The 23,935-nt window shown below is 36.6% G+C and overlaps 2 protein-coding genes across 3 annotated transcripts in view; one reads left to right on the plus strand and one right to left on the minus strand.

Annotated features, from left to right (window-relative positions):
- LOC138700171 (tigger transposable element-derived protein 1-like) overlaps positions 1 to 23,935 on the plus strand; it is a 55,330-nt gene that overhangs the window by 28,751 nt on the left and 2,644 nt on the right. The window contains exons 2-3 of one of the 2 annotated variants that reach the window (XR_011332285.1): positions 12,493 to 12,629; positions 12,837 to 12,921. The gene's annotated coding sequence lies outside the window, so the exon portion shown is untranslated. Of the gene's footprint in view, positions 1 to 12,492; positions 12,630 to 12,836; positions 13,902 to 23,935 lie in introns of those variants that run through there. The other variant, XR_011332280.1, reaches the window with a different exon arrangement.
- Positions 433 to 23,935, minus strand: LOC138700146 (uncharacterized). Its single transcript, XM_069826532.1, has 5 exons — positions 23,257 to 23,935; positions 16,554 to 18,473; positions 12,456 to 12,539; positions 11,639 to 11,755; positions 433 to 6,518 (listed from the first exon to the last, which is right to left on the minus strand). Exons 1-5 carry the CDS (start codon positions 23,405 to 23,407, stop codon positions 6,379 to 6,381), a joined length of 2,412 nt encoding a protein of 803 aa, XP_069682633.1. The 5' UTR covers positions 23,408 to 23,935; the 3' UTR covers positions 433 to 6,378.

Consider the following 23,935-nt stretch of genomic DNA (forward strand, 5'->3'; position numbering starts at 1 on the left):
GTTTGTGCTTCTAAATTTGATGGTATAGGAGGAATTCTTGGTCATTCGGACTTCCCTCATAGCGATAATTCTTTAATCGAAATTCATATTGATAGCGATGAAAATTGGTATATAGGTACAGACGATAACACACCAGAAAATCAAACCAACTTATATGCCGTGTTAATACATGAAATCGGTCACGCTTTGGGTATAGCTCATTCCAATGATAGAAACTCGATTATGTTTGCATTTTACAGTGGAGATAAACTTGAACTAGGTAATGATGATATAAATGCTATTCAGAGTTTATATGGTTCTCCAACTGTAAACAATCAACCAACAACATCACCTATAAAACCCAATCCTTTAGAACCGGAACTGTGTGAGTTAAATAATGTTGAGACATTTCTGATCGTAAATCAAATCATGTACATTTTTTACGAAAAGTGGGTATGGATGATTAGTCTATCAGACATGAATATTCCTAAACTACAACTTATAACTGACTGGCTATTATTTTTACCGCCAGACTTTAAAAATATATCTACACTATACCAAAGACCATCTGGGGAAATAGTATTCTTTATAAACAATCTAATATACATGATAAAGTTTCCTAGTCTAATGTTAGTTAGCGGATACCCCAAGCAAATATCTACCTTAGGAATAACTTCAAACGCGAGAATACATACAACTGTAAATACATTTACGGGTCAAACGTTCATATTCTATAATGATATTTACTATATGGAGTTGGATGAATGTCAGTTTGTAGCTAAGAGTTACGGAATATCTAGAAAATTTCCAGGTGTCCCTCCGAACATGAAATCTGCTTTTAGATACACGAACGGTATGCTATATTTCTTTAAGGACAACACTGTCTTTGAATTTAACGAATTTACAAATACATTACTTAGAGCGGGTAAGAATAACCTATCTACATTCGGTATACAATGTAAAAAGATTCCATCTTCATACGGAGAAATCATCGTTAACTTAAAGAAGCTTGTATTGAAATTAGATGCTCTTAATGCATGAGTGGAATATGTCCATCAGAGATTCTAACATTTTTCCACCTGCTCTGTCTCCTTTACCCAGTATCATTCAGCAGCCACAGCCTACCATCTCTTTTCAGAGTGATATGTGTGGACGTTACACAGACACTTCATCTGAATTAACAGATGGGTCCTATTAACTCTGCTGAATAGTAGTGGATATAAGGGAGAGCTAGGAAAAACGGGGTAATAAGCGATCTCACCCCCTCATGGACTTAGCGTTGCTCCTCTATGGCCACTTGATTTGCAACATCCAATTGGTAGTATATTTCCCAACTGCAATATGCTAAAAAAAAATCTATATAAGTTACATGCTCTTCAACACTATCCACTTGGTGTTTTCCATTATTTGAGTAGTTATTTAAGCATTAGAACATTAATATAAAATTAGAGTTACAAAACCATTTTCTGGAAACAAATATGATCTACAATTTCATAAGTTTATATTTTGTCTACGTATGCACACAAATTTGAAAAATAGATTTGAAAAACACTAAACTGTATATATCTATCTCTCTTTTCCATTTATGATATCTTTTATCACACTGGAGGCGGAACAACACTCCCAGAGGTTGGAACTGAGAAACCACAATCACATCCTATTGGGACGGTTCTGTTATCATATCATATCCGCTATTTCTTCACGCCTTAACTAAAATGGTTGCTAGCTGTTTTCGCATATGTTTCAAAGTGCACCTAATATCTGGAATTTCTGGCGCAGCACCCCATTTTTCTGACGCAATTTCTAGCGCATTTTCTAGCGCACTGAATAAAATCCTGGCACAGCTAACTATATTTAGCGCAAAATAGCTGCTTTTTTAGTTGTTTTTGAGTGTTTTTCTGTGCTTCAAAAATAATGCTTGTATAATGTGCTTGGATATGGTTACTCGTATATGTCAAGAATCTATATAATAACCAGACGAAACATGATCTCGTGTTTGTGTAAAACAATAAAAATAAAAATAAACGTTTTTCCTAAGTAGGGTTCCTAAAGTAGTGGAATGTTTTAGCTTATAAATACTGTCATATATTTGCTTGTTTTGGCTTGTTTTTCTTAGGTATTTTATAAGAATATTGGGGTATAATTTTTTCCAAAGTAAGGGGTGTTTTGAGGACAGCTAAAATAAAAAATACATGTTTTTCCAAAGTAGGGGTTCTAAAGTATTGGGGGTTTTCTAGCTTAAAATATTGTTATATATTTGCTTGTTTTTTATTTGTTTTCTTAGGTATTTTATAATAATATTGGGGGTAAATAGGGTTCCATAGTATGGGGTATAAAGTAGGGTTTTTAAAGTATAGGAAAGTTTTTAGCTTAAAATATTGTTATATATTAGAGGGTTTTTGGTTGGTTTTAGTATGTTTTTTTAACCCAAAGTGGAACGTTTTGGGTCTGTCCTCAAGGGCCCCTCTAGTAGTGCTCCCATGCAAGCAAAGTTAAGTCATATTAAAGCCCAGATACGAACAATATACAGAAGAAGGATGGAGAGAACAACAGTGACTAGTAAAATTATTTCAGCAGAAGAAGAAGATAAAATGAACATTTTCCATTTGGTAAAGGAAAGAAAACGCTGCAATTCCCACTTCGTTACTAAAATCGAAGATGAAAAAACGGAATATAGTAAACAAAAGGATATAATTACTATCTTTCATCGGTACTTTACCGATATGTTTGATGATAAATCTGCACATGTTTCTCAAACTTTTAATCCAAATCCAATAAGGTATGTCACACCTGAACAAAATAAACAGCTTAATGCATCTATCACAAAAGAGCAAGTTCAAATAGCAGTCTTTCAAAGGAAAGCAAACAAGTCACCCGGAAATAAATGGAGAAAACGGGGAACACAAGAACATAAGGAGAATGGAAGAGGAATACTAATACAAGCAGGGTAAAAATTAGATGAAAATGAGCATATAAGTACAACAACGGGAATAATAGGCGAATTGCAGGATTACCAGGAAAAATTGGAAATAGAAAGTGAAGAAGACGATTACAAGAACAACAAGAGGCATGCAGTGAAATCAAGAGGAATGCAAGGTGAATAATTCATTGAAAGGACAGCAAAGGGAATGCTAGGAGTACAAGAGGAGGACAACGAAAACAACACAAAGAGAACAAGGGAAAGACAAGTGAAAGGAAAGAAGGTTAACAAGGCAAATATGACAAAAATGGAATACGTGGAGAATAAGGGGATACAAGAAAAACAAAGAGAATGCAATGAGAAGAAGACAAGTGAAAAGAAAGGAAGGAAAAGACTGGAACAACAAAAATGCAAGGCGAATAAGATGAATATAAGGATAACAAGGAGAACAAATGGAAGAGAAGGAAAACAAGAGTAATACAAGAAGAGGTTAATACAAGCAGAACGAGGGGAAGGCGAGGGGGAAAGGAGAAGTCATGGAGGCCAAGGAGAATTCAAGGGGAAAAATGACATACAATGAGAACAAGGAGATGCAAGAAAAAATATATTAATAAAAGGAGAACAAAGGGAGAATAGGGAGAGAAAAAAGAGAACGAAAGGAGAAGATGAACAAAAGGAGAATATGGGGAATACAAGCAGAGAGAACCGTAGGAGTACAATGAGGGAAAGGGGAATATAAGGAGTTTATAAGTAGAGCACACAAAGAGAATTCGAAGAGACCAAGCTGAGTACAGGGAGATTGAGGGGAATATGAGAACATGAGGAATACAAGGAGGAAAAGGGGCGTATAAGAATAACAAGGGGCACAGAAGCAGAACAAGCGGGAGAAAATGAGAACAACCGAGATACAAGGACGTGTGGAATGTAAGGAGAAAGAGGGAAATATGAGGACAAGGGAATATCAGAGGAGAATACGAGGACAGCAGGAGAATAGCAGGAAAAGAGGGGAATATGAGGAGAACTCGGGGTATACGAGGAGATTGGGGAATGCGAGGAGAACAGGAAGATAGGAAAACATTTGACATAAAGATAAGAGGAAAATGACGGGATACAAAGAGAGCAGGGGTACATTAGGAAAATAGGGAGATACTAGGAAAGAGAGGTATACTAGGAGAAAATGAGAATACGAAATGAACTGGGGGACACGAGGAGAAAATTTGGGATATGAGGAGTATATGAGGATATGAGGAGATTAGGGGGCATGTAAGGAGAACAGGGGGATACGAGGCGAACAGGGAGGAAGATTGGGATACGAAGAGAACTAGATAAAACATGCAGGATACGTGGAGAACAGGGGAATACGAGGAGAACAAGGGGAATTCGAGAAAAACAGGTGTGGGATCGGGGGATACACAATAAGAACGGGCAGGATACGTGGAAAACAGAAGGATACGAGGAGAATAGGTATGGGATACAGGATCAGGAGTGGGATAAAAGTACATGGATAAAATACGAGGAGAACAGGGGGAATACTTGGAGAGCAGAGGCAATAGGAGGAGAACAACGGGGATACTAGAAGAACAGATTGTGTTACAAGACGAACAAGAGAAATACCTGGAGAACAAGAGTAATAACTGCAGGACAAGTGTAATACCAGGAGAACAAGAGTAAACCTGAAAAGAAAGAGTAACACCTGAAGAACAGGAGGAATTACTGGTTAACAAAGGAATGCAAGAACAAACAAGGAGAATACAAAGGAAATGCAAAGAGAACAAAACAAATACATGGAGAACAAGTGGCATACAAGGAGAACAAGGGAAATACAAGTAGAATAAGGGGAATACAAGGAGAACAATTTTAATATAATGAAAACCAGGGGAATACAAGGAGTATGCAATTAAAACAAAGGGATTGCGAGGAAAACAAGGGGAATGAAAGGAGAGCAAGGAGTATGCAATTAAAACAAAGAGATTGCGAGGAAAACAAGAGGAATGAAAGGAGAGCAAGGAGTATGCAATTAAAACAATGGGACTGCGAGGAAAACAAGAGGAATGAAAGGAGAACAAGGAATAACGAATTAAAACAAAGGGACAGAGAGGAAAACGAGAGGAATGAAAGGAGAACAAGGAGTATGCAATTAAAGCAAAGGGACTGCGAGGAAAACAAGAGGAATGAAAGGAGAGCAAGGAGTATGCAATTAAAACCAAGGGACTGGGGGGTGGGAAACAAGAGGAATGAAAGGAGAACAAGGAGTATTCAATTAAAACAAAGGGACTGTGAGGAAAACAAGAGGAATGAAAGGAGAACAAGGAGTATGCAATTAAAACAAAGGGACTGCGAGGAAAACAAGAGGAATGAAAGGAGAACAAGGAGTATGCAATTAAAACCAAGGGACAGAGAGGAAAACAAGAGGAATGAAAGAAGAACAAAGAGTATGCAATTAAAACAAAGGGACTGCGAGGAAAACAAGGGGAATGAAAGGAGAACAAGGAGTGAGCAATTAAAACAAAGGGACTGCGAGGAAAACAAGGGAATGAAAGGAGAATAAGGAGTAACCAATTAAAACAAAGGGACTGCGAGGAAACAAGGGAATGAAAGGAGAACAAGGAGTGAGCAATTAAAACAAAGGGACTGCGAGGAAAACAAGGGAGTGAAAGGAGATCAAGGAGTATTCAATTAAAACAAAGGGACTGCGAGGAAAACAAGGGGAATGAAAGGAGAACAAGGAGTAAAGAATTAAAACAAAAGGACTGCGAGGAAAACAAGGGAATGAAAGGAACTGCGTGGAAAACAAGAGGAATGAAAGGAGAACAAGGAGTATGCAATTAAAACAAAAGTACTGCGAGGAAAACAAGAGGAATGAAAGGAGAACAAGGAGTATGCAATTAAAACAAAAGTACTGCGAGGAAAACGAGTGGAATGAAAGGAGAGCAAGGAAGAGGAGTACAAGAGTTACTTTGAGAACACAATGAGGACAGGGGAATGTAAGGATAGAAATAGGCATTAAAGGACAACATAGTGAATGCGAAGAGAATAAGGGGAATCCAATGAGATCAAGGTTAAGTCAATGAGGACAACGGGAAGACAAGGAGAACAAGAGAAATACAAGAAGTATAAGGGAGGGGCCTTCCATTCGCGAAATTGGGGATTGATCGATATATATTTTTTGGTGACATTGCATTTTACATTTAACTACAATTAGAATATGTCACCTTTTAACTCTATTAATTTCTCCTCTGTTTTAATAAGTAGAGATGGAACAATTTTTTCGTAAACAAAGTACTGTTTAATAACACTACTGTAGTGTCTTCTTAAGAGTACAGTTTGGTACTTAGTGACTGAAGTTACGTTTCTTACGTACAGTGCAGCTTTATTAGATGGAATAAGCACAATCACGTATTTTCAAATTAAATGTCATGATTGTGCTCATGCTTTGTTTAGGAAGGAATTGTTCCATCTCTAGTGATCACTACATACACTTAAAATCTTCTCTTTCTCTTGCACAAACAAGGACAACAGCAACTACAAATCCGAAAGAATAATCTAATGAAGAAATTACGCTTTTTGACCTTCACTGGTTCGAGTTCTTCTTCTTCTTCATAGTTGACAACCCGTATTTCTGCAAAGAGCAAAACGAAATTGATCATTAAGTATGTGTCATTGCATTCACTGATTTTCATTGAATGTTATATTAATAGGGCGAGGATTCGTAAGCAATCCATGCAAAAACATTTTATACATTTTTGAACGTCTGTAATGACGAATATTTAAAGTTACTCGTACATATGTTTGCACATTTCTGGCGTCCTATATAAAAGACTATTGAGCATACAATATTGTATATTTGTAGGATTTTGTGTCAGAAAACCTCAAATTAGCATATTTCGTAAAAATATATTTTGGATTGTTTCTCAGCACATAATATATATATATATATATATATATATATATATATATATATATTTTTTGTTAACTGTAGACTACTTGATGGCGGAAAATTCTTGCATATATGAAGTGTAAGTGTGGAAAAGCCAAAACAACACCACACTCTGCCTTTGGCCTACTGCACAAGAAGGATTTCCAAATACTCCTCCGTACCTGACTTAAACTCCATAACTACCTTCTCTGTCTGTTGGCATGCTAGCAGTCTGAGTGTCGAGTGCGTGATTTGTTGTATTATGTGTGCGGATTGTGTGAGTCTGTTCGTGATGCCTCCTGAAAAATTATTCGAAGCAGTAGAATCCTAACGGAAGATATTTGTCACGCACAAGGGTCCACTGATGAGGTTGTGAAGACAAAATTAGACATGGTACTGTCGAAATAAATACCTTGGTTACAGCACTGTGCTCAATGTAAAAAAATAACGAGAAAATGTGGCTTGCTTGAACCTGAATCTTACAAAAATTACAATTTATACACTAAAATTTTGTGAATAACTTCATGTGAAGGGTCCAGGGAAAAAACCAGGTAAGTCACTTTTTTGTCGAGATGGAGTTCGAGGTGCCATTAGATTCTCTATGGAAAGGACTATCGTTTAGAGGTATGAAACAGGAAAAGAAACAGATTAGTCATGGGTTTATTTGCCTTCAAATTTTTGGTGTACATGATAAGAGATAGGTAAGTCAACTCTTTCAGCGAAGAAAACAGGTTTCAAGGAAAAAGTGACTTACCTGGTTTCTTCCCTGGACCCTTCATGTGATGTCAAACGATAATTTTCAGCATTCAAAAATCTTCTTGTAGGCAACAAAGTACGTCAACAGATAAGTTTAAAACGCTGTTGGCTGTGTTTTGTAACCAGAAAAAGTAAAGTAAACAAAGATATGAAGTGCACATATGGATCTTGGTGCAAAGTGATATATACCTCACATAGTCTCATTTTTTAATGATATTAAACTCTAGTTAAATTGGATTGTGCATGTTTTTGCAAATGTCTTGTTTCATTATGAAGACTTCGTATATAATCTCTGGCCTTATGTTTGTTTGTATGTTTGGGTAGTCCCTCCAAGTGAAGTGCCAATTTAAAGAATCACAACTCGACTCCTTTTAAACTCTAGTCAATCCTTCACATCACTTTTCATCTATCGGGCTAGGTCTTTCACCTATCTGTTGAAGTATCGCACCTGGCTGAACAAGCTTTCTGTGGGTATGACGGTGATCCACGTCTATGTGGAAAAAACTGGGAAAATACAACTAATATACGTGTTAAAAAATATCCGCAAATTTCATAATCTCAATAGAAATATGAAATAATAAGCAGCTACAAATAAAGTAAAACTACAAATCAACATGCTCTTATATGTATAATTTAAAATCCTTGACTCTCGTCAGGAAGAAGGGGGTAGACTTCCGACACTTCGTCTGTGCACTGGGCGACATCAGAGCGGTGGAAGGTTACCTCGCTACATCTGCAAACATATGTATCATATTATCTTACCTGTCTAAGATGTAGTTCTACCTAGCCTTGCTTGTTGCAGCCCTATGCTCCACATAATACTATACTATCCGAAGATGCGTCTGCACACACACAATCTAGGCTACTGTTACCGCACATTAAGTTAATTTAACATGTACAGTATTTCAGCACCACTTCGTAGCAATGCCGTATTGTGTTTTGGTTCACGAAAAATATAATACGTTGTTCTAATGGAGTGGCGGGAGTGAGTTTTCCCATAAAGATGAATATTTTTCGTAAACCAAAAATTCAGCAGGGTTTTTCTAAAAAAGTATGGGTGATGTACTACGTATATACCAATTTAACACTTTACTTTTCGAAACATCAACCAACCACCACTACCAAGAAGACTTGACCGACCGCTTTAACGTTTCATTGCACTACAATGATTTCGTTCTGGGATTTAGATTGAAATATAAGCACAGCTTATATGATGCTGGCTACTACCGACCCAGCGGCCATAAAGCATTCATTATTGTTAATACTCTTAATGAAAAAATAATTAATTGGATTGGAATAAAAAATTGTAAGAGAAATATTACAAATGGAAAACGAAGTACTTTATTAATGTGCTCAACAATCCATTTACTTTTTTTAATTATTTTTTTGAATAACTTACTACGTTTCATTATTGTGTATGCGGTATTATCACTGAAATGGGGAAGTATAGGTAGTCATTCCACGAAAAGTGGGAATTGTGGTTAAAAATATAAAATTTAGAAAGAAGTATTATTTCATACTACAAATAGTTTAAAACACATTAAATTTTAAGGTTCCACCTTGATTTCCTCAATTTTATAGAGGTAAAATAAGTTTTAGGCATCTTTCTTGTAGGTACTTTTCATGTACCCAACACTGATTCCAAAATATGTGGGTTGGGCAGCCTATAGCATTCAATCTTATCAGCTGATATCAGCCATTTTTGTTTTAAAGCATGGCATAAAGATTGTAGTTTCTTGAACTGATTGTTACATTTTCAAGGTATGTACCAAATTATATTTAAATCTTATTTGAAATTCAGTTAACTAATGTAGCATCCGTTACATGAAAATTGTCTTTTTTTACTATAACATTGTAAGTATTATTAGAAACAAAACCACAGCTCATGAAAGTAATTATACAGTTCCAACATTGCCTTTACATATATTTTTGCATTTCTAAAGTGAATTAAAAACATAATGGACTGTAACGGATTCTACACTGTAACGGATTCTACATGACAACCTGTTTTTTTTTTTTTTTACGATTTTAGACCTAATTTTCTACAGAATCATGGCAGATCACAGTAAATACAATATTCGTATGGCTAAGCTGAAATTTAGGGCTAAGAAGAAAGAAGATAAAAAAAATGGACTGAATATCTGAAGAAAGATCGAGATAGAAATATTGGTGGATTAAACCAAATTTCAATCCGAAAAATTTTGACATATTCTTCAATTAATCATATAGGGTGAATATTAGTAGCTATAAATATTGGAGAAAATATATTATTCATTTACTTTCTAATCTATTCAATACTAACTTTAACAATCATTACAATCGTTAGATCATATCAAATTTCATTTATTAATCAAACATTTTTAATAGGGAATGAAATATCCACAGTAAAAGTCCTAATATTCACCACTTTATTGTCATTAGGGGGATTAAAGTAAAAGGGACCAATTAAAGGTAAGGCGTCAGTCAGATAGAATATTGGATGATATGCTAAACCGGGCAAAGAGAGAAGCAATGAGGAAATATAGAAAAAAGAAAGCAGAAGAAAATAAGACAATAGATGGGTCAAAACCAGAAAAGGCTTTTGGGTCTTACCAATGTACCAGCACTTTAAGAAAAGCTGTAAAAAAGCACAAAATGTACTCAGTCCTACCACTGAGTCCTTCAAAGAAAAGGGCATGCTGTGTATGGCTCCCAAATGAGGAAGTGATATGTTGTGGTGAGATATTGCCAACTCCTGATTTCAAAACTCAAGGACATAGAGCAATGCACGAGTTTCACAAAGACGTTAATGTTAATGAGAAATAAACTTGTAAATATTAATGACACTGTAAATAAAAATTAAAGCTATTTTTAGTGTATGGTATAAGTTTATAACAAATTTAAGTGATAAGTATTTTTTTTTTCGGAGAAATTGTAGAAATATTCCCAACATTTGATTTCAGGACTCAACAGCACAGCTTAAATGTAAGAGTTTCACAACGATGTTAATGTTATATTGAGAAGTAACCTTGAAAGTATTAATGAGACTAAAAACAGCTAATAATTCTTTGTACACAAAAATAAAACTCTTATTAGTGTATGCTATATCTAACCAACAGTATTACATTGTTTTCCTATACATTTTTCCTTTAAACTGTATAATTTAATTTATTGTCAGAGTTCATTTATTTAATTTCAAATAGTAAATATTAAATTACTACACTTCAAAAATTAATTTTTTACTATCTTATACTTCATAAAAGATCCATAGCTACATATCAAAGTGACTTGTAGAATCCATTACAATTGAATGTAGAATCCGTTACACTGTATAAAATTCATTAATGAATTAACTTTTTATCATTTCTAAAAAATTCTTGTAAAAAATTAAAGTGCAATTCTTCATATATAAACATGAAAGAGATGAATTTGTTAACCTCATCCTAGAACATGAACTATCAGTGAGAATAATGGTAAGTCATGAATTTAACAGAGAGGTGGTAGCATCCGTTACAGCAGCTAAAAACAGTCAGTCTCCTTTATAACTAAGAACTGTAAAACAAAATTTTTCAGAATGAATGTTTGGCTTCCATATAATCAGAGAATTATAAAATATTTCTTAAAACTGAATTATTTTTTTAGAAGAAAAGGGATTTAAGGTGTGAACATGTAGAATCCGTTACAAATGGATTGGTTGTAGGGGTAAACCACAGCCAAAATAAGCGAAAGTGTGTTTCAAGGCTGCAGGCATAATATCATATTCCTGTCCTGACTGCCTACACACTTGAATAGGAAACAAGAATGTAATAATAATTCGTTTCGAGTTTATTTTATCGTTTATTTTAGCATTATGTTTATTGCCACATTAAAAAGCTAGAGAATTGTGTTTAAATTAATATTCTTCCTTTCTGTAAAGAACTTAATTCAAATATTTAACAGCAGGTTCTACGAACTGCGACAAATTTAACAAGCGGTTTGGACTAACTGGCTGAATGGCTCTACTCCATAAATCTCCTCTTTGCTACCATCAATCGAACTTGTGAGCAGCTGGAAGCGCCACCACTTCAGGATATAAACAATTACTTTACCTTCTTCTTTGGGACGTCTGTCTAAGTGTGTCATTCTTTTCTGGTGCGGGTAGTACGGGTAGTGACCTGTCATTTTGAGTCTTTCCATCATATTCCTCTCTCTCGCTCTGCGTAAATCTAAAATGCAACAAAATTCTGAATTTAAATAGTCGTAATAAAGTGTTTGTTAGCTAATGTAATGAACAGGATAAATAGGTAGCATATTAAGTAAGTAGACAATATAAGTAAATTATTAAAGTGAATTTTGGAAAGGAATAAAAAGTTGAAGTGCGTAGTAAAGTTACTTCTAACGCTAACGCATGTATAGCCTTAAGGGGACACTCGGCTATATTTTGGAACTTTTTTCCTATTTGACCAATTTTTTTCAAATTTGGAGAAAAAATTTAATATACACATGGAAAGTAACATGCAAAATCTCAGCTCATTAGATCCAATACTTTTCAAAATAAAAAATATTTCTATTTTTAATCAATCATTAATTGAAATATCACTTTTAATTATCATTTTTTATTTTTTGGCTTTGTGCATTTGACTGTGACTTCTCAATGAATAGGGGAAGAATTTGCGTATTGATTTAGTTCTGTCACGTAAATTAGTGTAGAAATTTAATTTTTCATTTCTATGACACTTTTTCTCCAATTTTTAAGTTGAGTGTTCCCATAAAGAAAAATAAATTCAGTGTACTGAAATTAAAGCAATTTTTTAATTTTATTTCAAAAATGAAATTAATTTATCCTTATTCTTTTATTTACAGTAAAAATAGAACTTGTGCGTAGCTGGAAGCGCCACCACTTCAGGCTGTAAACAATTACTGTACCTCCACTGTTAACTCTGATACGTCTTATTCTTTCCAGGAAGCGTTCTCTCGACGTCATCACCTTCTCTGTCGCTTTGGGTACATCTAAAATGCAAGATAATTCTGAGTTTAAATCGTCGTAATGAAGTAATTGTTAGCTAATGTAATGAACAGGATAAATAGGTAGCATATCAAGTAAGTAGACAATATGTACGTCATCAAACTATTAATAAATTATTAAAGTGAATTTTGGAAAGGAATAAAAAGTTGATGTGCGTAGTAAAGTTATTTCTAACGCATGTATAGCCCTAAAGAAAAATAAATTCAATGAACTAAAATTAAAGTAATTTTTTAATTCTATTTAAAAAATGAAATTAATTTATCCTTATACTTTTTTTACAGATGGCTTCTAAATGTAGAGTGCCTGTGTGTCTGCGTGTATACTGGCGTTCAGAGGTATCGGGCCTACAATTTTCTGATCATAAGGGTGAGCGAACGTCCTAACCACGGATAGGTCAGAACCAAATATATAACAAATTGAGAAACTTTGAACAAGTTCTGCTAGTTTTTCAATAGGTGAATCTATTACAGGAACGGGTAAAAAAGTGTTTGCAAAAATATTGATATAGATCAAGTACAAATTATTTTCATAATTGACGGTAATAGCGGTTCTGCTAAATGTAGTGTTTTTTTTTTTACAATCATTCAAGGGGGATGAAGTGTTGAATTTCATAATACGGGTATATTTATGTACTATTGGCAACACTGAATTATCTTCGCCATCTATTCATAGGAATAATGACTAAAAAAGCCACACTTACACGAACAAATTATCGAACACTTTCTTCGAATGCCAGTGTACCACCAATTAGGCCTATCAGAGTGCTCTACTTGAGAGCAGTTATACAGTTTTCAAATTTCCATCTGAAAAGGAGAAGCTTGTGACTAGAAAATATACCACGAAATGTCTTCACGCCAACAAAGCATTCAGTTGTGTGTATAAACACTTAGAAGTAAACGTTTGTACCTACTACATGATTCTAGAGACAGAGAAAGAAATGTGCAGAAATACTCCGAAATAGCTGTTTCTTAAAACTTAGTGATATGCCAAGGATATTTCCAGGCTTACCGGAACGATTATACAATCGTATTACTCAACAAGAATGAACCCTGAAATGAGAAGGCACAACGTTAAGAACTTTGAACAGTACCGTAACGAATTAAGTGGTTACAAATAAACAAAATTAATTCGTTTGATGAACTATGTAACAAGTTAGATACTCAAAAAAGTAAGATCGATAGTGGAGGATCACTAATGTAAATGCTATGTTTATGTGCTTTTTGTTGGTTCATTTTGAGGATGTGTAAGAAATTGATGTAGGCTATTAAAATATATCAAAATGTCGTTGTCATTGTCTTCGTTGTTTCTGATGTTTATGATTTAACAATAAAGTTATTTTCATTTTTCACGAAATTATTATTTCATAGTGTTGTTACTTTTGTTTCAAACTGTACGCAGCGCGCAACGGGCAGGACACAGTTGTTTCCCTCGCAACCCCAGCAGTCAGACCACCCCACTATGATTTTGAAAGCGTGCTTCCAGTGACGAATACGCGAAGTATGTCGAAGCTATAAGTGTTCTTTGTGTCGTTTTCAGTGTAAATTACAGTTTATGCTCTGTTAAAAACTCATATTTAGAACATACTGAATTATTGCACTATTCTGGAAGTTGAATTTAATATTTATAAGTGGTTAAAGATAAATTCGAGTGGAGTAAGTTGGAAGATGTATAAAAACAGAGTATGACTATAGCTTGTTTTTTTGAAAGATGGGACATGATCAACGAGCACAGAATGCCTGTATTTCATGCCTCTTCAGAAGATAAAATTGTACCCAATTCTTCTTAAGTACTGAAGACTGCGGTTTTCTTCCTTCTGTGTTTTGTATTCCAGTGTTATTGCCATTATTCTGTTTTGTACTGCTTTCTTGGCTGTGCTGTTACCTTCCTTTCCAATCTTAACTCTTGCATCGTGACCTCAGTGTCTGCTTGTTCTTTTTTAATTTCAGCTAAGGCCGTATAAAGGGATGATGATTGATGATGCTTGCTGATGAGCATTTGAAATCTATTATGCCGCGCTTCACTTACATTGTTGGTCCGGTGTTCAACTTGCAATGTTCATTGGTATTGATTCCAAATGCGATGTTATAGCGCGGTGGTACACGTCGTGTTTTGCCTCTACCTCTTCGGCCACTGATGTAGGCCTAATGGAAATCAAAGTATCGTATATAGGTAGTATGGTGTCAGGCGCATCTTCTCTGAGTTCTTCGAATAATTGTTTTACATGATCTGGGGGAACAAATGCTAATGACAGCAACATATGTGTATATAATCTTACTTCATTGTTTTCGATATCGTTGTAAGCTTCCTATAGTTAGACCTTCAGCCTGGATGCGTCTATACAGGATCTGCCCCAAATGAAAAGAGCAACAATTTATGGCGCTTGTAGGTAACACAGAACGGGCACTATTTATCCGAATAATGTATCGGATTATTAATTTCGGTAAACAGTGAACGCGTAAAAGAAATAGTCATTTGGAGAAATGCTCATTCGGAAAAGTGTCAGTCGTAAAGTTGATTTTAGAAAAAAGGATGCAAACGGTGTGTCTGCGCTATGAGACATGAAATAATACATATTGCAACTATTAGGCCTAATAACAGTGTACTGCTACTGCTACTACTACTACTACTACTACTACTACTACTACTACTACTACTACTACTACTACCACCACCACGACCACCACCACTACTACTAATTAAATTTGTTCCGGTTAAGGAGGTTTCGTCAAGATCCTCAGGTCCACCGTTGTGAAGTAACAGTATGTCTGACCGCGAAACGAGCGAGCCGGAGTTTAAATCCTGGTTGGGAAAGTTGCCTGGATAAGAATTTTTCCGGGGTTTTCCCTCAACCCATTAAGAACATATGTTAGATAACTTTCGGCGCTGGACCTGGACTCACTTCGCTGTCGTTATCATCTCACTCAAACGCTAGACAATTTTAGCAGTCGATAAAGCGTCGTAAAATAAACCAATTAAAAGGAAAAGATCCTGAGTCATTTTTGTACGACCCTCTTCTACGACCAAATCATAGGTATTAGCATGTTTTTTTATAGTGGCGCTCCACATTATATTGGCCACGAAAGTACCACATATCAGGCATCTCGATCGTTCATCTACTTGAAGAAAGAAATATTTTTCATCTTTAATCTTGCGTACACTACTTTTAACACTTAAATATAACTGACTGGTTGATTGGCAAACTTACTCGTGTTAAATTGTATAAGCTCTGAGGATGGCGTGAAGCACCGAAACAGCTGTAAGCCACACGAGCTTATACAATTCAACACGAGTAAGTTTGCCAATCAAGCAATCAGAAATATTTTTCTTTCCAATCTATATCCTGGGTAAAGGAATCTGCGCGTCTCCTCTCCAATCTGCATTGTTCGAATCCATATTATTAGAGCGATCAGAGTTTTGAAAATGCCATCTAAAATTACTGGAACTCACAAATTTCCAAAGCATTACAATGCTCATATCCTAAGTGCTTTTGATATACTAACTATTGCTAATTATGTTGTTTCTTTGATGCAGTGACTCTGCGTTTCCAATTATCTGTACTGCTCAGTGTAAAAGAAAGCATTTGTGCGAGTAGTGTCAATAGCTTCAGTGAGTTGTTGAAATGTATTAAGGAATATAAACTAGAGGCGGCCTACTCTGTAGTTGTCAAATTTTGTGAACTTACACTAACAATTCCTACCACTACTTCCTCTCTATTCTCAAGAGAGTAAAGGCATTTGTGAGAAATTCTATAGGCCAAAAGCGAATCTCACAGTTGGCAGTTTTGAAATTGAAAAATCATTTATTAAGAAACTGCCACAACAATCTCGGTTTTACGGTGACGTCATAGACGAGTTAGACAAACAAAATGGGAGAATCGTTCTGCAGCTTAAATGACAGGTGAGTAGGTAATTTTTTTTCTAAATATTAATTGTATTTAGTTACTGCTTCCCTCCTTTGAAATATTAATACTCTCCACTAATATAAACAATTTACTGTACCTTCAACAAGGCTGGATACGCTCGTCTGTGCGGATGTTGCGTCCTCCTGGATGACTTCAGTCTGTAAGTAGTAGTCGCTCGTCTTTGTTCCTTCGTCCATCTGTATCACTTCAGTCTGTAAGTAGTGGTCGCTCGTCTGTGCGGATGTTGCGTCCGTCTGGATGATTTCAGTCTGTAAGTAATGGTCGCTCGTCTTTGTTCCTTCGTCCGTCTGTATCACTTCAGTCTCTAAGTAGTGGTCGCTCGTCTTTGTTCCTTCGTCCGTCTGTATCAATTCAGTCTGTAAGTAGTGGTCGCTCGTCTTTGTTCCTTCGTCCGTCTGTATCACTTCAGTCTGTAAGAAGTGGTCGCTCGTCTGTGCGGATGTTGCGTCCATCTGGATGACTTCAGTCTGTAAGTAGTGGTCGCTCGTCTTTGTTTCTTCGTCCATCTGTATCACTTCAGTCTCTAAGTAGTGGTCGCTCGTCTGTGCGGATGTTGCGTCCATCTGGATGACTTCAGTCTGTAAGTAGTGGTCGCTCGTCTCTGTTTCTTCGTCCATCTGTGTCACTTCAGTCTGTAAGTAGTGGTCGCTCGTCTGTGCGGATGTTGCGTCCGTCTGGATGATTTCAGTCTGTAAGTAATGGTCGCTCGTCTTTGTTCCTTCGTCCGTCTGTATCACTTCAGTCTGTAAGTAGTGGTCGCTTGTCTTTGTTCCTTCGTCCGTCTGTATCACTTCAGTCTGTAAGTAGTGGTCGCTCGTCTTTGTTCCTTTGTCCGTCTGTATCACTTCAGTCTGTAAGTAGTGGTCGCTCGTCTGTGCGGATGTTGCGTCCATCTGGATGACTTCAGTCTGTAAGTAGTGGTCGCTCGTCTTTGTTTCTTCGTCCGTCTGGATGACTTCAGTCTGTAAGTAGTGATCGCTCGTCTGTGTGACTACGTCCGTCTGAATGACTTTGGTCTGCAAGTAATGGTCGCTCGTCTGTGTGCCTGCGTCCGTCTGTATCACTTCGGTCTGTAAGTAGTGGTCGCTCGTCTGTGTGCCTGCGTCCGTCTGTATCACTTCGGTCCGTAAGTAGTGGTCGCTCGTCTGTGTGCCTGCGTCCGTCTGTATCACTTCGGTCTGTAAGTAATGGTCGCTCGTCTGTGTGTCTGCGTCCGTCTGTATCACTTCGGTCTGTAAGTAGTGGTCGCTCGTCTGAGTGGCTGCGTCCGTCTGTATCAGTTCGGTCTGTAAGTAGTGGTCACTCGTCTGTGTGCCTGCGTCTGTCTGTATCACTTCGGTCTGTAAGTAGTGGTCGCTCGTCTGTGTGCCTGCGTCTGTCTGTATCACTTCGGTCTGTAAGTAATGGTCGCTCGTCTGTGTGTCTGCGTCCGTCTGTATCACTTCGGTCTGTAAGTAGCGGTCGCTCGTCTGTGTGTCTGCGTCCGTCTGTATCACTTCGGTCTGTAAGTAGCGATCACTCGTCTGTGTGTCTGCGTCCGTCTGTATCACTTCGGTCTGTAAGTAGTGGTCGCTCGTCTGTGTGCCTGCGTCCATCTGTATCACTTCGGTCTGTAAGTAGTGGTCGCTCGTCTGTGTGTCTGCGTCCGTCTGTATCACTTCGGTCTGTAAGTAGCGATCACTCGTCTGTGTGTCTGCGTCCGTCTGTATCACTTCGGTCTGTAAGTAGTGGTCGCTCGTCTGTGTGCCTGCGTCCGTCTGTATCACTTCGGTCTGTAAGTAGTGGTCGCTCGTCTGTGTGCCTGCGTCCGTCTGTATCACTTCGGTCTGTAAGTAATGGTCGCTCGTCTGTGTGTCTGCGTCCGCCTGTATCACTTCGGTCTGTAAGTAGTGGTCGCTCGTTTGAGTGGTTGCGTCTATCTGGATCACTTCGGACTGCAAGCAGTGATCGCTCGTCTGCGTCGCTGCGGTCGTCTTCATCTTCTCTGCTGGTCCAGCTGAAAGCAATATTATTCTTGGTTGAAATCGTCGTTATCACACTGATTTCTAGCTAATGACTAGGATGAATAGGGCATATTAAGTAAAAATGACAACATGTACAATTGGATTAAAATAGAATGGGCCGACACTTGGTAGTTCAAATAGTTTTTAAAGTCAGGTTCACACGAGTAAATTCATTTCGTTCGAAGGCAATGCTCTGATGTTTGTTCCGGTTGATTCTTTGATAATGATCCGTCTACAATGCAGGGGTAATGTTTCTGATTTCGGAACCAGAGTTGTAAGTTCGCTTCCCGGTAGGGATGATTTTTATGTTGTATTATTTTATATGTTTAATGACAAGTGTTAGTGGAATTTGTTAATAAACTTGGTTATGCAAGTGTTGCAAACATATTATATCCTATTATTTGTGGGCTACTATTAGGCACAACCTGATCTGTATGCGAAATTAATAGTTTGTTTGCCTCCTCAAACATTAGAAGTACATCAAATATAAATTAACAAAAATTATACAAAAACATATATAAACAAAAAAAAAAAGGCCTGTGGTAGGGACTAGTATTTCTCCATAATCCACTTGCATCAACAACTGCCCTCATTCAGCGCGACATGGAGTCCAAAAGATTACGTAATAGGTCTACATCCGTGACCACCTCCTCCCACGCATCTAGTAGCTACTCTGTTCCATAATTTGTCTGCTGTTCGTAAGGGTGGTTCTGCCCAATTAGAGCGTAAGATCATTTTCAATCTATGCCACACATTTTCAATCGGATTCATATCAGGTGAAAAATCCAAGGACATTCGAGCATGTCGACATCAGACCTCTTCGTAAACCATCTTTAAATGCGATTGGCGGTGTGTATCTGATGGTTTTTCTGCTGGAACACAAGTGTTCCGTCTGGATACCATTCTCGGGCGGAAGGAATCATTATATTTGCCAAATTTATTCATACACATCTGTCGTAAACCGACCATGCATGCGTTCTAGAGGCTCTGCTCCAGTGTTTGACATCGCAACGCTCACGCGACCCGGCCTGTGAAGTCGTCCCACGAACGTTCATTATATCGGTGGTCATCCATACGATACACACGGGCAGGACATAAGTGCTACTGAAGACATCTACCTCGTCGGACAAAATGACATTCTCCAGTCGAAGTCCTGCCAAATAGTAGCGTAAGCTAGAAGGTCCACGACATGATTCATTTTCAAATGTTCTTTCGTCGCAGTTCGACGAGACCTTATGCCATACTCTCTAAAATGTCTCCTCACGGTTGAAAAGTTGGACGCCATCTTCAAATCAAAGGCATTTAGAAAGAAGTGGTTTTCAACTTCTCTGATTAAGATTGCGTCCTCTTACCTTGCAGAGATGCGCGGTCGACCAGGAATTGAAGGATTCAGAACCATAGTGGGCCAAGCGCCATTTATTAAAAACGGAGAAAGTGAGAGTTAAAGTTAAGTGAATACCATAGTTTAATGAATATTGAGATATAATTTAATTTTATTATGCATACTTCATATTACTTGCTATATGTTTTCATTGAATTATTGTAATAACTTAGTTTTAACCCTTGTTGTCTACGTTTTTATTATATGGCTCTTGGCCCATTATGGTTCTGAACCCTTCAATAAGGACGATACAGAAAGCTAAACTCCAATACGAACAAATTGAAGAATGCTAAACAGTATCACCAGGGGCGGTTATTCAGGTGAAGTAGGTGAAGTGCGACTTCACCTATTTACGCGTAAAACACAATTTTATCTCGTACTAATAATTAATTCTAGTTATTACCGGTACCATATTTCTAAACTAAAAAAAAAAGTTTTATTTTCAGTCGTTATGAATAGTGTTTAGTTGTATAAATAGTATCTGTAACCGTCTGCTGAATAGAATAATGTCAACAGTTACGAGCGCCGAGCGGTGTCTATTGGAACTTACAATACTGTAAAGGTGAAATTATTTGGGCTCCCATTCTCATACAGCACTTGGTTTCCATGGTAACGTGACGTCACGTACTAAAGAAAGATTGTATGAGTGAAGTGCATTTCTGAGTCTTTCAGTTACGGAGAACTGTCAGATTTGTTGTATGTGGAGTAACCAGTTTGCAGATCTGACGATAGGGTAGGGTTGCAGCTGGTCTCCAAGGCCGGAGGCTATTGTTTAAGGGCTGCGAAATTTTAGAGTATGTACTACCTGACTCGAGAATACTATCTTCATTCCTTGTGTAGAAGCAGCCACCCCTGCTGTGGTAAATTAGCTAGCTCTTATGTTATTTTATCAGAAATACACCCAACATACATTCGCAAAGTTTAAAAGTTGTTTTCCGCAGCGTGTATTATTTCTTACCATGAGCTTGCGAGTTTTGTTCAAGCTCTTGTATTTGAAAGTTTAACGTGCGCGTAAATGTAAACGTATAGCTTAATACTGTGTACGTATATATTAACTTATTATTTAATGTATTTAGCGAATATTAGTGATAAGTCTATATAGTGTATTAATCCTACATCATAGCGCATATTATATGTTTAATCACTAGTGCTATTATACAAATACTTAGATACCAGTACATAGAAAATATTGATAAATGAGTGTGAAATATGTATCCCGAAAATAACACGTTTTATTATTTATTAGAAATGCTGTTTTGTAGACTTATACATAAGGATAAGAAAGATGTTTTAAGTTCTGGACGACCTACAGTTCCATTTGTTCTTTGTTTTAAAAAGTGCTAAGAAAATAGAGAAGTTGTATAAAATAAGTTAAAAAAAATCGATGCAAGAATATTTTCTGTTTGATGAGATTAAAAATTTCACTCGGAATGCTACATCACAGGAGAGATTTTCCTCATTAGCCCCATAGCTTTGCATAGAGATATACTGTCCACTCTCAGTTAGTCAGACATTTTATGAAGACATCATCGAACAGGTTTACTGCTTTAAAAGATAGGAGGATTGACTTGGTATGCAAGAAATTGAGTGAGTCCTGAAATAAATTAATTTTCCTGTTTGCATGTGTTCTAGACCTATTAAAATTGTACGCAGTTTACGAATAGTAGGCCTACTCATTATATTGGTAAAACTGTTATGCATTTGTGTATGTGAAAAGCACTTCACCTATTTTTTTTACGGCGAGCCGCTACTGAGTATCACTTCAATATTGCCATTATTAAAACAAATAAAACTAAATTCTATGTTTACAATGGTAACATGTTTTAATGTTGTAGTTAAACATATTTTTTTTAACTATAAATCAGATATAAATACAGACAGTTTTATTAACAGACAGGAGTGTTGCTCAGGGGAGAGGTTGTGCTATTTACTAAACATTCAATCGACTTCCAGGCGATGTCGCCTATTGGTACTTTTGAAAATGGTGTTTATGAAAAACTTATTATGGTAAATTTATAATGTAAAAAAATTAAGACTAATGGAGATTCGAACCTATCTTAATCACTGCTATCAGGTTTAGACCCATGCTTAAATCATCTACGGTACAATGGCCCATGGTTTAATGCGGCGTATTATTTGCTTTCTCATTCATTTTCGATACTTTTGTACCTCGTTTCAATAGATTTAGTATTTATCAATGTTATTGCTATTTCACTCTTCAGAGACTCTGATGCAGCTAGAATCAACCCTTTGTTTTATTTTATAAAATATTTTAGAACAAAATACAACACATTTATATGGTTTAATTGTGTCATCTTGTGAACTGGAACTTCAAGGAGACGGGCATGCACACTATTCTGTTTCTGGAACTTATTTACACATTTGTCACCGGCCCATTCTTTTTGAACCTTATTGTAGTTATCAAACTATCAACAATAAGTAAATCATGAAAGTGAAGTTTGAAAATGAATCAAAAGCTGAAGAACGTAGTAACGATTACTTCTAAAGCATGTCGTATAAATCTCAAACAAAAATAAATTCAATGAACTGAAATAGAAGTAGTTTTTACTTTTATTAAAAAACCTAATTTATCCACATTCTTTTATTTACATACGGCTCATAAATATAGTGTGTCTATGTGCCTGGATGTACCAGCAATTACCAAAATGCTATAAGAGAGAGGGATTACGTTCCAGTTTTAAAATTTCCAAAACTATAAGCTTGTGACTAGAAGCTATATGCATACATGCAATCATTTTCGCTCTGTTTTTCATTACAGGCAATTTTTAGTTAATGAATGTTTATTTTTACATCTTTGCTTACGAAGACCATGCATAATTCTGTAGATAGTGCTAAAATAGCCACCAGGATTTAAAATAAAGACTTCTAAGCAACGCATCATGTACCATCTTACTGGCTATTGTATCTGCTGACATTCTTCTTCAACACACTGGCGAAGAATTTCAATGTATTACTACTACTGTTACCAATAATAATATATTTTATTTTACCTGGCAGAGTTAGACCCTGAGGCCTTTTCTGCCACTCAGGCAGTCTACAATTAATAGAATTACAAAAGTTATACGTAGTAATAATACTAGATTCGGGTCATTCCACAGTAACTCACGTTGCATTTAGACACATTTATGAACTTTTCAAGATACTAAAACAAAAAATAAAGTTTTTTTTTCGGTTCATTTATTGAATTTAGGAACATTCTTTATAGCAGTAAACAGCCATCGGGAATATAATTCGTGATTTGTGATTTATTGTTGAAATAGTTGTTGTAACTCATGCTACATTTTACTAACCACTATCTTCCCACCTCACTTCTGATATTCTCATCACATCCACTCTGTTTCTTTTCATTACTTCCTTCAAGCTTTCCAACTCACCTGAAACGAGAGGCGTTCCAGTAGTCAGTCTTCTTTTCTTCTCTCCTGTAGGCTCCGTCATGAATCGTCCTTCCCCAGTATCCCCCTCCCGGACATCCGATTGGGGGGATAGTTTACGTCCGGAATTTTTTACCAGGGAATGACTCATCATGCAATCTTAATTCCAATATCTTCTTGGGATATATATAAATGCGGAAGCTTCCCATTGCTTTCCGCATACCACTCTCTCTTTCGCATCTTACAAGATCCCAGGGGGCCCCAGCGTGGAGGTGAGGAGAGTGGATTTGACTAATTAGGCCCTCCGGACTTCACCGAAATTCACCGCAATGGTTTAAATATCAGTTCCATCAGGGTTTTTGACCCAATCAGAGACTGGGAAATCCCAATTAGCCTTTGCCCCCCTTATTGAGTCTAAAGCATTACAAAGGTCATCAACATGAAAAGAGAACTAAGATCTTTATCGAAAATGACACCAGGAAAGTTAGTCTTCCAGGATGATTTAAGATTAAAGTTACGTCATTGAAATACTAAATATGAAAAATTAACATTATTACTAAAAATAAACAAGTTCTGTCTACATTAACAATAAGATTATTAGAACGACACCATTTTTAAATTCACAAATACCATTAATTAATTTTCAGTTTGCGCAATACCTAGATGCGAAATAGGAACAAGA

The sequence above is a fragment of the Periplaneta americana genome, chromosome 1, assembly GCF_040183065.1.
Source record: "Periplaneta americana isolate PAMFEO1 chromosome 1, P.americana_PAMFEO1_priV1, whole genome shotgun sequence".
Classification (NCBI taxonomy): domain Eukaryota; kingdom Metazoa; phylum Arthropoda; class Insecta; order Blattodea; family Blattidae; genus Periplaneta; species Periplaneta americana.

Coding starts and splice junctions, on each gene's coding strand:
- LOC138700146 (XM_069826532.1), bottom strand. CDS start 23,407: ATGATGAGTCATTCCCTGGTAAAAAATTCCGGACGTAAACTATCCCCC. Junction 11,756..12,455: donor TATCAGAGTTAACAGTGGAG/GTACAGTAATTG, acceptor GTTGCATTTTAG/ATTTACGCAGAGCGAGAGAG. Junction 6,519..11,638: donor CAGACGTCCCAAAGAAGAAG/GTAAAGTAATTG, acceptor TGCTCTTTGCAG/AAATACGGGTTGTCAACTAT.